This window comes from Manacus candei, unplaced genomic scaffold (assembly GCF_025592945.1).
Source record: "Manacus candei isolate 608988 ecotype Guabito, Panama unplaced genomic scaffold, ASM2559294v1 h1tg000157l, whole genome shotgun sequence".
NCBI lineage: Eukaryota > Metazoa > Chordata > Aves > Passeriformes > Pipridae > Manacus > Manacus candei.
In genome coordinates this window covers 4,597-19,073 of record NW_026138205.1, presented here as the reverse complement: position 1 = coordinate 19,073, position 14,477 = coordinate 4,597, and the positions used below count along the sequence as shown (strand labels likewise).

General features: G+C 59.5%; 1 protein-coding gene and 1 long non-coding RNA gene across 2 annotated transcripts; both read left to right on the top strand.

Moving 5' to 3' along the window:
- Window positions 1-617: 617 nt before the first annotated feature.
- On the top strand, window positions 618-11,737 carry LOC127463350 (SUMO-activating enzyme subunit 1-like). The gene is made up of 14 exons (XM_051772657.1): window positions 618-932; window positions 1,548-1,659; window positions 2,623-2,673; window positions 2,776-2,826; window positions 2,993-3,043; window positions 3,389-3,439; window positions 3,605-3,778; window positions 5,720-5,862; window positions 5,943-6,042; window positions 8,102-8,207; window positions 9,110-9,254; window positions 10,951-11,020; window positions 11,122-11,231; window positions 11,262-11,737. Exons 1-13 carry the CDS (start codon window positions 832-834, stop codon window positions 11,215-11,217), a joined length of 1,251 nt encoding a protein of 416 aa, XP_051628617.1. The 5' UTR covers window positions 618-831; the 3' UTR covers window positions 11,218-11,231; window positions 11,262-11,737.
- LOC127463351 (uncharacterized) lies at window positions 9,315-10,713 on the top strand. Its single transcript, XR_007900811.1, has 3 exons — window positions 9,315-9,562; window positions 9,965-10,047; window positions 10,304-10,713. It is a non-coding gene; the product is annotated as an uncharacterized LOC127463351 (long non-coding RNA).
- Window positions 11,738-14,477: the final 2,740 nt, after the last annotated feature.

The following is a 14,477-nucleotide window of genomic DNA, read 5'->3' as shown; positions in this document are numbered from 1 at the left end:
GTTGCCGGAGACTGACGAAGTTCCCCGAAGGTGACGGCTGTGGCGGGAACGCCCACAGAGCGGGAAGGACGAGTCCATCTGAGCGCGCGGGGAGGGGGGAGTGACGACACGGGCTGTGCCACCCCGCGCACGGGGGAGGCACTCAGAGCCCCTCGCCGCGGCCTCGTGGGCTCTCACCGAGGTGAAACGTCGGGAAAGGGAAAAGATGGGGGTCGTTTTCTCCTGAGGGGTCTCGGGGGCCCGGGCTGGGTTCGGGGCGTCCCCCCCCCCCCCCGCCGGCAGTGGGGAGGCGGAGCGGCGGCGGGAGCCGCGCGGCGGTTTGCGCGGGCCGCCAGGGGGCGCCACGGGGCGGCTGAGGGGCCGTGAGGGGCTTCGGGGGGTCGTGTGGGGTCTGAGGGACCTTAACGGGTCCTGAGGGGCTTCGGGGGGTCGTGAGGGGTCTGAGGGACCTTAACGGGTCCTGAGGGGCTTCGGGGGGTCGTGAGGGGTCTGAGGGACCTTAACGGGTCCTGAGGGGCTTCGGGGGGTCCTGAGGGGCTTTGGGGGGGTGTCTGAGGGACCTTAATGAGTCCTGAGGGGCTTCGGGGGGTCGTGAGGGGTCTGAGGGACCTTAACGGGTCCTGAGGGGCTTTGGGGGGGGGGTCTGAGGGGCTTTGAGGTGTCTGAGAGACCTTAAGGGGCTGTGAGGAGCTTTGAGGGGCCGCTTTGAAGGGTTCGAGGGACCTTGAGGGGGCTCTCGGGGGGTCTGAGCGACCTCGAGGGTTCGTGAGGGGGCTTTGAGGGACCGCGAAGGCTCTGAGGGACTGTAAAGGGTCCCGGGGGCTCGCGGCGATGGTGGAGAAGGACGAGTCCGGCCCCGGCGGCATCAGCGAGGAGGAGGCGGCTCAGTACGACCGGCAGATCCGCCTCTGGGGGCTCGAGGCCCAGAAAAGGTCCGTGGGCATGGGGGGGCTCTATAGGGGGCTCTATAGGGGTCGTGGGAGTCTGTGGGGGTCTGGGAGGGGACCTGGGGAGACCGGGGGAGGCTCTGTAGTAGCTGGGAGGGGGTCTGGGGGGGCCTGGGGGGTCCTTACGGGGGCTGGTGGAGCCCTATAGGAGTTGGGGAGGGCTTAATAGGAGCTTGGGGGGGACCCTATAGGGGTCTGGAGGGTCCTTATAGGAGCTGGGGGGACCCTATAGGGATTTGGGGAGGATCTATAGGAGCTCGGGGGGGACCCTATGGGGGTCTGAGGGGTTCTTATAGGAGTTGGTGGAGCCCTATAGGGATTTGGGGAGGATCTATAGGAGCTTGGGGGGGACCCTATAGGGGTCTGGAGGGTTCCTGTAGGGTCCTGGGACATCCTATAGGAGCTGGGGGGGGACCCTATAGGAGTTTGGGGTGTGCCCATAGGAGAGGGGGGAGCCCTATAGGGATTTGGGAAGGATCTATAGGAGCTTGGGGGGGGCCCTATAGGGGTCTGTAGGGTCTCTATAGGAGCCCTCCTGGGGGGTGTGTCATTCCTGAGGTGTTTTCCCACCTTTCCCACCTGTTCCGGGATCCCCCGCAGGTTACGGGCGTCGCGGGTGCTGCTGGTGGGGCTGCGGGGCCTGGGGGCAGAGGTGGCCAAAAACCTCATCCTGGCCGGGGTCAGGGGGGTCACCCTGCTCGACCATCGCCAGGTGAGCGGGGGGCACACCTGGGGGGCACCTGGGGGGGCATCTGGGGGGCACAGACACACCTGGGGGGCACAGCCTCATCCTGGCCGGGGTCAGGGGGGTCACCCTGCTCGACCATCGCCAGGTGAGCGGGGGGCACACCTGGGGGGGCATCTGTGGGGCACAGACACACCTGGGCACACCTGGGGGGCACAGACACACCTGGGGGGCACAGGAGGACATCCATGCCCAGTTCCTGATCCCGTTCTGGAATTCTCATCCCTGTGTCCCATCCCATCCCATTCCAGGTATCCCAGGACTGTGGTTCCCAGTTCCTGATCCCATTCCCATTCCAGGTTTCCCAAGAGGACTGTGGTTCCCAGTTCCTGGTCCCAGTTCCTGATCCCATTCCCATTCCAGGTTTCCCAAGAGGACTGTGGTTCCCAGTTCCTGGTCCCAGTTCCTGATCCCATTCCCATTCCAGGTTTCCCAGGACTGTAGTTCCCAGTTCCTGATCCCATTCCCATCCCAGGTATCCCCGGATGACCCCTGTTCCCAGTTCCTGATCCCATTCCCATTCCAGGTGTCCCAGGATGACACCTGTTCCCAGTTCCTGATCCCATTCCCATTCCCATTCCAGGTGTCCCAGGATGACACCTGTTCCCAGTTCCTGGTCCCAGCTCTGGAATTCCCATCCCTGTGTCCCATTCCAGGTGTCCCCGGATGACTGTGGTTCCCAGTTCCTGGTCCCATTCCCATTCCCATCCCAGGTATCCCCGGATGACTGTGGTTCCCAGTTCCTGGTCCCAGTTCCTGATCCCATTCCCATCCCAGGTATCCCAGGATGCCATCCATGCCCAGTTCTCATTCCCATTCCCATCCCAGGTGTCCCCGGATGACTGTGGTTCCCAGTTCCTGATCCCATTCCCATTCCAGGTGTCCCAGGATGACTGTGGTTCCCAGTTCCTGATCCCATTCCCATCCCAGGTGTCCCAGGATGACTGTGGTTCCCAGTTCCTGATCCCATTCCCACTCCAGGTGTCCCCGGATGACTGTGGTTCCCAGTTCCTGATCCCATTCCCATTCCAGCTGTCCCAAGAGGACTGTGGTTCCCAGTTCCTGATCCCATTCCCATTCCAGGTGTCCCAGGATGACTGTGGTTCCCAGTTCCTGATCCCATTCCCATTCCAGGTATCCCAAGATGACCCCTGTTGCCAGTTCCTGTTCCCAGTTCCTGATCCCATTCCCACTCCAGGTGTCCCCGGATGACTGTGGTTCCCAGTTCCTGATCCCATTCCCATCCCAGGTGTCCCAGGATGCCATCCATGCCCAGTTCCTGATCCCATTCCCACTCCAGGTGTCCCAGGATGACTGTGGTTCCCAGTTCCTGATCCCATTCCCACTCCAGGTGTCCCAGGACGACCCCTGCTCCCAGTTCCTGATCCCATTCCCATTCCAGGTGTCCCAGGATGACACCTGTTCCCAGTTCCTGGTCCCAGCTCTGGAATTCCCATCCCTGTGTCCCATTCCAGGTGTCCCCGGATGACTGTGGTTCCCAGTTCCTGGTCCCATTCCCATTCCCATCCCAGGTATCCCCGGATGACCGTGGTTCCCAGTTCCTGTTCCCAGTTCCTGATCCCATTCCCATCCCAGGTATCCAGGATGCCATCCATGCCCAGTTCTCATTCCCATTCCCATCCCAGGTGTCCCCGGATGACTGTGGTTCCCAGTTCCTGATCCCATTCCATTCCAGGTGTCCCAGGATGACTGTGGTTCCCAGTTCCTGATCCCATTCCCACTCCAGGTGTCCCCAGATGACTGTGGTTCCCAGTTCCTGATCCCATTCCCATTCCAGGTATCCCAAGATGACCCCTGTTGCCAGTTCCTGTTCCCAGTTCCTGATCCATTCCCACTCCAGGTGTCCCAGGACGACCCCTGCTCCCAGTTCCTGATCCCATTCCCACTCCAGGTGTCCCAGGACGACCCCTGCTCCCAGTTCCTGGTCCCGGCGGGCTCTCTGGGCCGCAACGTGGCCGAGGCGTCGCTGGGCCGCGCGCAGAGCCTGAACCCCATGGTGGAGGTGAGGGCCGACCCCGAGAGCGTCGACTGCAAACCACACGACTTCTTCACCCAGTTCGACGCGGTACGGCCCGGGGGGAACGGGGGGGGGACTGGGACAGTCTGGGGGGGGCTGGACCAGTTTGGGGGGGGCTGGAACAGTTTGGGGGGGGACAGGAACAGTTTGGGGGGGGGCTGGAACAGTTTGGGGGGGACTGGAACAGTTTGGGGGGGGTTGGACCAGTTTGGGGGGGGACAGGAACAGTTTGGGGGGGATTGGACCAGTTTGGGGGGGGACAGGAACAGTTTGGGGGGGGCTGGAACAGTTTGGGGGGGATTGGACCAGTTTGGGGGGGGACAGGAACAGTTTGGGGGGGACTGGAACAGTTTGGGGGGGGGCTGGAACAGTTTGGGGGGGACTGGAACAGTTTTGGGGGGGATTGGAGCAGTTTGGGGGGCATTGGAGCAGTTTGGGGGGGGGTTGGACCAGTTTGGGGGGGATTGGACCAGTTTGGGGGGGGACAGGAACAGTTTGGGGGGGGCTGGAACAGTTTGGGGGGGATTGGACCAGTTTGGGGGGGGACAGGAACAGTTTGGGGGGGACTGGAACAGTTTGGGGGGGGGCTGGAACAGTTTGGGGGGGACTGGAACAGTTTTGGGGGGGGATTGGAGCAGTTTGGGGGGCATTGGAGCAGTTTGGGGGGGGGGTTGGACCAGTTTGGGGGGGACAGGAACAGTTTGGGGGGGCTGGAACAGTTTGGGGGGGGCTGGAGCAGTTTGGGGGGGTTGGACCAGTTTGGGGGGAGGGAGACACGGTACGGCCCGGGGGGACCGGGGGGGGTCACTGGGCCAGTCTGGGGGGGACAGGAACAGTTTGGGGGGGGTTGGACCAGTTTGGGGGGGGACAGGAACAGTTTGGGGGGGGACTGGAACAGTTTGGGGGGGGACTGGAACAGTTTGGGGGGGATTGGACCAGTTTGGGGGGGACTGGAACAGTTTTGGGGGGGGATTGGAGCAGTTTGGGGGGGCGTTGGAGCAGTTTGGGGGGGGTTGGACCAGTTTGGGGGGGGACAGGAACAGTTTGGGGGGGGCTGGAACAGTTTTGGGGGGGACAGGAACAGTTTGGGGGGGGCTGGAACAGTTTGGGGGGGATTGGACCAGTTTGGGGGGAGGGAGACACGGTACGGCCCTGCTGGGACCAGTTTGGGGGGGGACTGGACCAGTTTGAGGGGGATTGGACCAGTTTGGGCTGGATTGTCCCATTTTGGGGCTGGATTTTCCCATTTTGGGGCTGGATTGTCCCATTTGGGGCAGGATTGTCCCATTTTGGGGCTGGATTTTCCCATTTTTCAGGCAGGACTGTCCCATTTTGGTGCTGGATTGTCCCATTTTGTGGCTGGATTGTCCCATTTTGTGGCTGGATTGTCCCATTTTGGGGCAGGATTTTCCCAGTTTGGGGTGAACTTGTCCCATTTTGGGGCTGGATTGTCCCATTTGGGGCAGGATTTTCCCATTTTGGGACAGGATTGCCCCATTTTGTGGTGAAATTGTCCCATTTTGGGGCTGGATTGTCCCATTTTGGGGCTGAATTGTCCCATTTTGGGGCTGGATTGTCCCATTTTGGGGCTGAATTGTCCCACTTTGGGACTGGATTGCCCCAGTTTGGGGCAGGATTGTCCCATTTGGGGCTGGATTGTCCCATTTTGGGGCAGGATTGTCCCATTTGTGGCTGGATTTTCCCACTTGTGGTCGGATTGTCCCATTTTTCAGGCAGGATTGTCCCATTTGGTGCTGGATTGCCCCATTTTGGGGCAGGATTTTCCCATTTTGGGGTGAGACTACCCCCTTTGGGGCTGGATTGCCCCATTTTGGGGCAGGATTTTCCCATTTTGGGGTGAGATTACCCCCTTTGGGGCTGGATTGTCCCATTTTGTGGCTGGATTGTCCCCTTTTGGGGCAGGACCGTTGGCCCCCAGTGAGATTTTGGGGGCTCTGCGTGCCTGACCCCCGCAATTCCCGCTCCCAGGTGTGCCTGACGTGCTGCTCCCGGGAGTCCATGGTCAGGATCAACCAGATCTGCCACCAGAGCGGGGTCAAGTTCTTCACCGGGGACGTTTTCGGCTACCACGGCTTCATGTTCGCCGACCTGGGCCACCACGAGTTCGTGGAGTGAGTCTGGGGGATAAAACCGGCCCCAAATCCCGGGATTTGGGGCCACAGTCCCCCATTTTGGGCCCTGCTGTCCCCAGGGAGAAGCCCAAGGTGGCCAAAGGCAGCCCGGGGGTGGAGGATGGACCCGAGGCCAAGCGGGCCCGGCTGGACCCCCCCGAGACCACCATGGTCAAAAAGGTGAGGGGGGGGAGGTTCCTGATGGGATTGGGGGGGGAAAAATGGGATGGGGGAGGTGGGAACGGGGAGAGGGGCACGGGAAATGGGGGGGTGGGCACGGAAAATGGGGGGGTGGGCCCGAAAAATGGGGTGATGGGCTCTAAAAATGGGGGATTTGGCCCTTGAAAATGGGGGGGTGGGCTCTAAAAATGGGGGTTTGGGCTGTAAAAATGGGGGTATGGCTCCTAAAAATGGGGATATGGCACCAAAAATGGGGGTTTGGGCTCCAAAAATGGGGGTTAGACCCCTAAAAAGTGGGATAGAGCTTTAAAAACTGGGATAGACCGCTAAAAACTGGGATAGACCCATGAAAACTGGGATAGATCCCTAAAAACTGGGATAGACCCCTGAAAACTGGAATAGACCCCTAAAAACTGGGATAGATCCCTAAAAACTGGGAGAGGCCCCTAAAAACTGGGAGAGACCCGTAAAAATTGGGAGAGACTCCTAAAAACTGGGAGAGACCCCTAAAAAGTGGGATAGAGCCCTAAAAAGTGGGATAGAGCCCTAAAAACTGGGAGAGACCCCTAAAAACTGGGATAGATCCCTAAAAAGTGGGATAGAGCCCTAAAAACTGGGAGAGACCCCTAAAAACTGGGAGAGACCCCTAAAAACTGGGAGAGACCCCTAAAAACTGGGATAGATCCCTAAAAACTGGGATATGACCCCTAAAACCCGGGATGTGGCCCCGGAAACCCGGATAGCCCCTTAAAGAGCCGCTGGAATTCCCGGCTGGAATTCCCGAGGCAGAGCGGAAACCCCCCCCCCCTTTGGGCTGAGGGGAGGGGCTGAGCCGGCACATTCCGGCCGGGAATGGCCCCGGAATGGGCCTGGAATGGCCCGGGAATGTCCTGGGAATGTCCCCAGGGCAGCAGCTGTCGGATCCGGCCTCGGATCCGCCGGGAATTCCTGCGGAGAGTTTGGGATTCCAGAGCCCGGGAGGGACGGGCTGGGCCCTGGGGATTGGGGGAATTCCCAGCTCCCTGTCTCTTTGGAAGCAGGAGAATTCCCAGCTCCCTGTTTCTCTGGATTGGGGGAATTCCCAGCTCCCTGTCCCTGTGGATTGGGAGAATTCCCAGCTCCCTGTCCCTGTGGATTGGGAGAATTCCCAGCTCCCTGTTCCTCTGGATTGGGAGAATTCCCAACTCCCTGTTCCTCTGGATTGGGAGAATTCCAAGCTCCCTGTCCCTGTGGATTGGGAGAATTCCCAGCTCCCTGTTTCTCTGGATTGGGAGAATTCCCAGCTCCCTGTTCCTGTGGATTGGGGGAATTCCCAGCTCCCTGTCCCTGTGGATTGGGAGAATTCCCAGCTCCCTGTTCCTCTGGATTGGGAGAATTCCCAGCTCCCTGTCCCTGTGGAAGCAGGACAATTCCCAGCTCCCTGTCCCTGTTTGGGAGAATTCCCAGCTCCCAGTCCCTGTGGAAGCAGGACAATTCCCAACTCCCTGTCCCCATGGACGTGGGAGAATTCCCAGCTCCTTCCCTCATCACCTCCAGGCTTTGCAGCTGCCTCTCCCAAATTCCCAAATTCCCAAATCCCAAACTCCCAAATTCCCAAACTCCCCAATCCCAAACTCCCAAATCCCAAATTCCCAAACCCCAAACTCCCAAATCCCAAATTCCCAAACCCCAAACTCCCAAACCCCAAATTCCCAAATCCCAAACTCCCAAATCCCAAATTCCCAAATCCCAAACTCCCAAATTCCCAAACTCCCCAATCCCAAACTCCCAAATCCCAAGTTCCCAAATCCCAAACTCCCAAATCCCAAATTCCCAAATCCCAAACTCCCAAATTCCCAAACTCCCCAATCCCAAACTCCCAAATCCCAAGTTCCCAAATCCCAAATTCCCAAATCCCAAATTCCCCAATCCCAAATTCCCCAATCCCAAACTCCCCCGGCCGGTCTCTCCCCCGCCCTTCCCGCCCCCAACCCCGACATTCCCAAACTCCCAGGAATTCGGGGCTGATCCCCCTCCCTCCCTCCCTGACCCCCCTGTTTCCCCCCTGTGGCATTCCCAGCGCCTGGAATTCTGTTCCCTGCGGGAAGCCCTGGCCGTGGAGTGGCGCGGGGAGAAGGCGGCGGCCGCGCTGCGCCGGACGGCCCCGGACTACTTCCTGCTCCAAGGTGAATTCCCGGGAAAAAAACCCTCCATTCCCACTTTTCCCACGTCCTGAGGGTGTTTCCTCCCCTTCCCGAAATTCCTGTGGGTGGAATTTTGTTCCTGCCCTGGATAATCCGGGTTTGCCCCTGGGAAGAGCTCGGGGTGTTCCCTCGGGAAGGACCCGACTTCTTCCTGCTCCGAGGTGAATTCCCGGGAAAAAAACACTCCATTCCCACTTTTCCCACGTCCTGAGGGTGTTTCCTCCCCTTCCCTAAATTCCTGTGAGTGGAATTTTCTTCCCCCCTTGGATAATCTGGATTTGCCCCTGGGAAGAGCTCGGGGTGTTCCCTTGGGAAGAGCTCGGGGTGTTCCCTTGGGAAGGACCCGACTTCTTCCTGCTCCGAGGTGAATTCCCGGGAAAAAAACCCTCCATTCCCACTTTTCCCACGTCCTGAGGGTGTTTCATCCCCTTCCCTAAAATCCTGTGAGTGGAATTTTCTTCCCCCCTTGGATAATCTGGATTTGCCCCTGGGAAGAGCTCAATGTTCCCTCGGGAAGGGTCTGTTTACTTCCTGCTCCGAGGTGAATTCCCGGGAAAAAAACCCTCCATTCCCACTTTTCCCATGTCCTGGGGGTGTTTCATCACCTTCCCTGAAATTCCACGGGATCCGTGTCCCAGGGGCAGTGTTGGTGATCCCAGCGTTCCCATTCCCCCTGTAATTCCCGTTTTTCCCCCCTGTAATTCCCATTTTTCCCCCCTGTAATTCCCGTTTTTCCCCCTGTAATTCCCATTTTTCCCATTTTCCCTCAGTTTTGCTCCGGTTCCGCTCGGAGCAGGGCCGGGATCCGTGTCCCAGGGGCAGTGTTGGTGATCCCAGCGTTCCCATTCCCTCTGTAATTCCCATTTTCCCTCTGTAATTCCCAGTCCTGCTGAGGTTCCGCTCGGAGCAGGGCCGGGATCCGTGTCCCGGGAGCGGCTCCGAGGACTCCGAGCGGCTCCTTCGGCTGCGCCGGGAGGTGTTGGAGGCCCTGGGGGTGGGGCCGCAGCTGCTGCCGGAGCACTTCCACAGGTCAGCGGCCCCAAAATGGCCCCAAATGGCCCCAAAATGGCCCCAAAATGGCCCCAAAGGGTCCCCAAAATGGCCCAAAGTGTCCCCAGAATGTCCTCAAAGGGTGTCCCCAAAGTGTCATCAAAGGGTTCCCAAAGTGTCCCTAAAACGTCCCCAAAGTGTCCCCAAAGGGTCCCTAAAACGTCCCCAAAGTGTCCCCAAAATGTCTTCAGTGTCCCCTGGCCCCAAAGTGTCCCCAAAGGGGGTCCCCAAAGTGTCCCCAAAGTGTCCTCAGGGTGTCCCCAAAATGTCCCCAAGGTGACCCCAAAGTGTCCCCAAAATGTCCCCAAAGGGGGTCCCCAAAGGGGGTCCCCAAAGTGTCCCCAAAGGGTCCCCAAAGGAGTCCCCAAAGTGTCCCCAGAATGTCTTCAGTGTCCCCTGGCCCCAAAGGGTCCCCAAAGGGTCCCCAGGGTGTCCCCAAAGGGTCCCCAAAGGAGGTCCCCAAAGTGTCCCCAGAGTGTCATCAGGGCCACCCTGTCCCCAAAGTGTCCTCAAAATGTCCTCAAAGTGTCCCCTGGCCCCAAAGGGTCCCCAAAGTGTCCCCAGGGTGTCCTCAGGGTGTCCCTAAAGGGGGTCCCCAAAGTGTCCCCAAAGTGTCCTCAGAGTGACATCAAAGTGTCCCCAGAATGTCCCCAAAGTGTCCCCAAAATGTCCCCAGAGTGTCCTCAAAGGTGTCCTCAAGGTGTCCCCAAAGGGTCCCCAAAGTGTCCCCAGGGTGTCATCAGGGCCACCCTGTCCCCAGAATGTCCCCAAAGTGTCCCTAAAATGTTCCCAAAGTGTCCCCAGGGTGTCATCAGGGCCACCCTGTCCCCAAAGTGTCCCCAGGGTGTCATCAGGGCCACCCTGTCCCCAAAGTGTCCCCAGGGTGTCCCCAAAATGACCTCAAAGTGTTCTCAAAGTCCCCCCAAAATGTCCCCCAAAGTGTCCTCAAAGTGTCCCCAGAGCCACCCCCTCCCCAGAGTGTCCCCAGGGTGTCCCCAGGGCCACCCTGTCCCCAAAGTGTCCCCAAGCTGTCCCCAGTGACACCAAGCAGCTTTTTGGGGCCAAACTTTGGCATTTTAGGACCACCTAAACCCCTTTTTTGGGCTGAACCCCCTCGTGTTCTCAGCAGCTCTTTTGGGCCCAAACCTCACAAGTTTATTTTTAGGGGGGATGATCCCAATCCCTGAGGGTTCAGGGAAGATCCCAGGCCCCTTTTTGGGGTCAAACCTCATTATTTCAAGAAGCTTTTTGGGGCCAAACCTCAGGATTTTAGGACCACCAAGAAACCCCTTTTTTGGGCTGAAACCTCTTTTATTCTCAGCAGCTCTTTTGGGCCCAAACCTCACGAGTTTTTTTTGGGGGGGGGGATGATCCCAATCCCTGAGGGTTCAGGGAAGATCCCAGGCCCCTTTTTGGGGTCAAACCTCATTATTTCAAGAAGCTTTTTGGGGCCAAACCTCGGGATTTTAGGACCACCAAGAAACCCCTTTTTTGGGCTGAAACCTCTTTTATTCTCAGCAGCTCTTTTGGGCCCAAACCTCACGAGTTTTTTTTTGGGGGGGGATGATCCCAATCCCTGAGGGTTCAGGGAAGATCCCAAGCCCCTTTTTTGGGGTCAAACCCGTCGGTTTTGGGGTTTTTTCCTCACATTTCCCCCTTTTCCCCCCCCCTGCAGCTCCTGCTTCTCGGAGATGGCCCCGGTGTGCGCCGTGGTGGGGGGAGTGCTGGGCCAGGAGGTGGTCAAGGTAGGGGGGTTCTGGGGGGGTCGGGGGGGGTTTGGGGGGTTCAGGGGCTCCCCTAAATCTGCTGTGACCCCAAATTTGCCCCCCCCCCGTGTCCCCCCCAGGCCCTGTCCCAGCGGGACCCCCCCCACAACAACTTCTTCTTCTTCGACGGCCTCAAAGGCAGCGGCGTCGTCGAGTGCCTGGGACCCCCCCTCTGAGGGGTTTTGGGGGCCTGACCCCCCCTCTGAGGGGTTTTGGGGGCCTGACCCCCCCTCTGAGACGGGAACCCCAAATCTGGGGGGGTTTGGGGGGTCCTGACCCCCCCTCTGAGACAGGAACCCCAAATTTGGGGGAGTTTGGAGGGTCCTGATCCCCTCTCTGAGGGGTTTTGGGGGTCCTGACACCCCCCCTCTGAGGGACACCCTGAATTTGGGGGGGTTTGGGGGGTCCTGACCCCCCCTCTGAGGGACACCCCAAATCTGGGGGGGTCTGGGGGGTCCTGACCCCCCCTCTGAGGGGTCTGGGGTGCCCTGACCCCCCCTCTGAGACAGGAACCCCAAATTTGGGGAGTCCTGACCCCCCTCTGAAGGGTTTTGGGGTCCTGACCCCCCCTCTGAGGGACACCCCAAATTTGGGGGGGTCTGGGGTGCCCTGATCCCCCCCTCTAAATGATTTGGGGGGGATTTGGGGTGTCCTGACCCCCCCTCTGAGGGGACTCCCCAAACCTGGGGGGGTTTGGGGGGACTTTGGGGTGTCCTGACCCCCCCCCCACTGTCCAATCTGGGGGGGTCTGGGGTGCCCTGACCCCCCCTCTGAGGGATTTGTGGGGTCCTGACCCCCCCTCTGAGACGGGAACCCCAAATTTGGGGGGCTTTGGGATGCCCTGACCCCCCCTCTGAATGATTTTGGGGGACTTTGGGGTGTCCTGACCCCCCCAGTGTCCAATCTGGGGGGGTTTGGGGTGTCCTGACCCCCCCCCCCAAATGATTTGGGGTGTCCTGACACCCCCCACACCTGAGGGGGGGACCCCAAATTTGGGAGGAGGGGTTTTTTTGGGGGGGGGGGGGTGTTGGGGTTAATAAAGGTTTTCATAGAAAATAAAGTGGTGGATTTTGGGGCTGGAATTGGGGGGGCAAGGGAGGGAAAGGGGGGGCCCCAAATCACAGAGACCCCCCCAGAGACCCCCCCAAATCACAGAGACCCCCCAAAAACCCCCACAGACCCTCTAAAAACCACTCCCAGACCCCCCCAAATCACACAGACCCCCCCAAAAAAACCCCACAGAGCCCCCCAAAAACTACCCCCAGACCCCCCAAAAACCACACAGAGACCCCACAGACCCCCCCAAAATCACACAGACCCCCCAAAAAACCCCACAGACCCCCCCAAAAACCCCCAGACCCTCCCAAATCACACAGACCCCCCCAAAAAAAACCCCCAAACCCCACAGAGCCCCCCAAAAACCCCACAGAGACCCCCCAGACCCCCCCAAAAACCACTCCCAGGCCCCCCCAAAATCACACAGACCCCCCCAAAAACCCCCCAGACCCCCCAAAACCCACTCCCAGACCCCCCAAACCCCACAGAGATCCCCCAGACCCCCCCAAAATCACACAGACCCCCCCAAAACCCCCCAGACCCCCTAAAAACTCCGCCCAGACCCCCTAAAAACCACACAGAGACCCCACAGACCCCCCCCAAAATCACACAGACCCCCAAAAACTCCCTTCAGACCCCCCAAAAACCACTCCCAGGCCCCCCCAAAATCACACAGACCCCCCCAAAAACCCCCCAGACCCCCCAAAACCCACTCCCAGACCCCCCAAAACCCCACAGAGATCCCCCAGACCCCCCCAAAATCACACAGACCCCCCAAAAAACCCCACAGACCCCCCCAAAATCACACAGATCCCCAAAAACTCCCCCCAGACCCCCCAAAAACCACTCCCAGACCCCCCAAAACCCCACAGAGACCCCACAGACCCCCCAAAAACTCTCCCCAGACCCCCTAAAAACCACACAGAGACCCCACAGACCCCCCCAAATCACACAGACACCCCAAAAACCCCACAGACCCCCCCAAAAAAAACCCCAAAACCCCCCAAAAAACTCCTTAAATTGGTTTTTATTGAAAACAAATGTACAAAAAAACTCCTCACCGACCATTTACAGCCTCCCCTGGACCCCCCCCCGCCCCAAAAAAAACACATTTACAGCCCCCCAAAAATGTACAGACCCCCCAAAAAATGTACAGACCCCCCCCAAAAATTTACAGCCCCCCCAAAATTAAATGTACAGCCCCCTATGTACACCCTATGTACAATGTACAGCCCATATACAGCATGTACAGACCCCTGGGGGGGGACTGGGGGGGCTACGACCCCCCCCTCGAGAGATTTGGGGGGGTCTCTGACCCCCCCCTAAAAAATTTGGGGTCCCCCCACCCCAAAAAAGCCCCCCCAAAATTCACCCACCCCCCCAATTTACAGCATTTACAGATCCTTTAGGGGGGTATTTGGGGGGGCTGCACAATTAGGAGGGGGTTGTGACCCCCCCATGAGAGATTTGGGGGGTCTCTGACCCCCCCTAAAAAATTCGGGGTCCCCCCACCCCAAAATTCACCCCCCCCCCCCAAATTTACAGCATGTACAGACCCCTTGGGGGGGGGGAGGGAAATTGGGGGGCTCCGACCCCCCCAAAACAACTTGAGGGGCTCTGACCCCCCCAAAATCACAGGAGGGGTCCCCCCTTGTGCCCCCCCCCAAAAAAATCCCCCAAATTTACAGCCCCCCCTAAAAAAAGCCCCAAAATTTACCCCCCCCCCCCAATTTACAGCATGTACAGACCCCTGAGGGGGGGGGAGGGAAATTGGGGGGCTGCGACCCCCCCCAACACAACCTGGGGGGCTCCCACCCCCCCCAAACACTGCGGGGGGGTCCCTCCTTGTGCCCCCCCAAAAAAAGCCCCCAAATTTACCCCCCCCCCAAATTTAACAGCATGTACAGACCCCTGAGGGGGGGGGAGGGAAATTGGGGGGCTGCGACCCCCCCCAACACAACCTGGGGGGCTCCCACCCCCCCCCAAAATCACAGGAGGGGTCCCCCCTTTGCCCCCCCCCCAAATTTCCCGCCCCCCCCCCCAAAAAAACTAATAAATTACATAAATAAATAAACCCGGGGGGGGCCCCAAAAAGTCCATTTTAGGGGAGGGGGAGCGTCTTGTCTTCGCCTTTTTGGGGGTCCCAAACGCCCCCCCCGTGTCGGTGCCGGGGGGGGGGGTCGCAGCCGAGGGTCCCGGGGGGGGTCCCGGGGGGGGTCCCGGGGGTTTTCCGGGGGTTTTCCGGGTTTTTTCCGGGGGTTTTCCAGGTTTTTCCGGGTCAGTTCCCCCCTCTCGCCTCCAGCGGCGCCGCGCGGGGCTCCAGCCACGGCCACACCCACCGGTACAGGGGACCCCAAAACGGGCCCCCCCCGCGCCTCTG

Bases quoted from the DNA above. Each gene is read 5' to 3' on its own strand.
- LOC127463350 (XM_051772657.1), top strand. From the start codon at position 832: ATGGTGGAGAAGGACGAGTCCGGCCCCGGCGGCATCAGCGAGGAGGAG. The intron at 3,044-3,388 runs GTGTCCCAGGAC...ATTCCATTCCAG, and splicing joins TGATCCCATTCCCACTCCAG to GTGTCCCAGGATGACTGTGG. The intron at 8,208-9,109 runs GTGAATTCCCGG...TGTAATTCCCAG, and splicing joins GGACTACTTCCTGCTCCAAG to TCCTGCTGAGGTTCCGCTCG.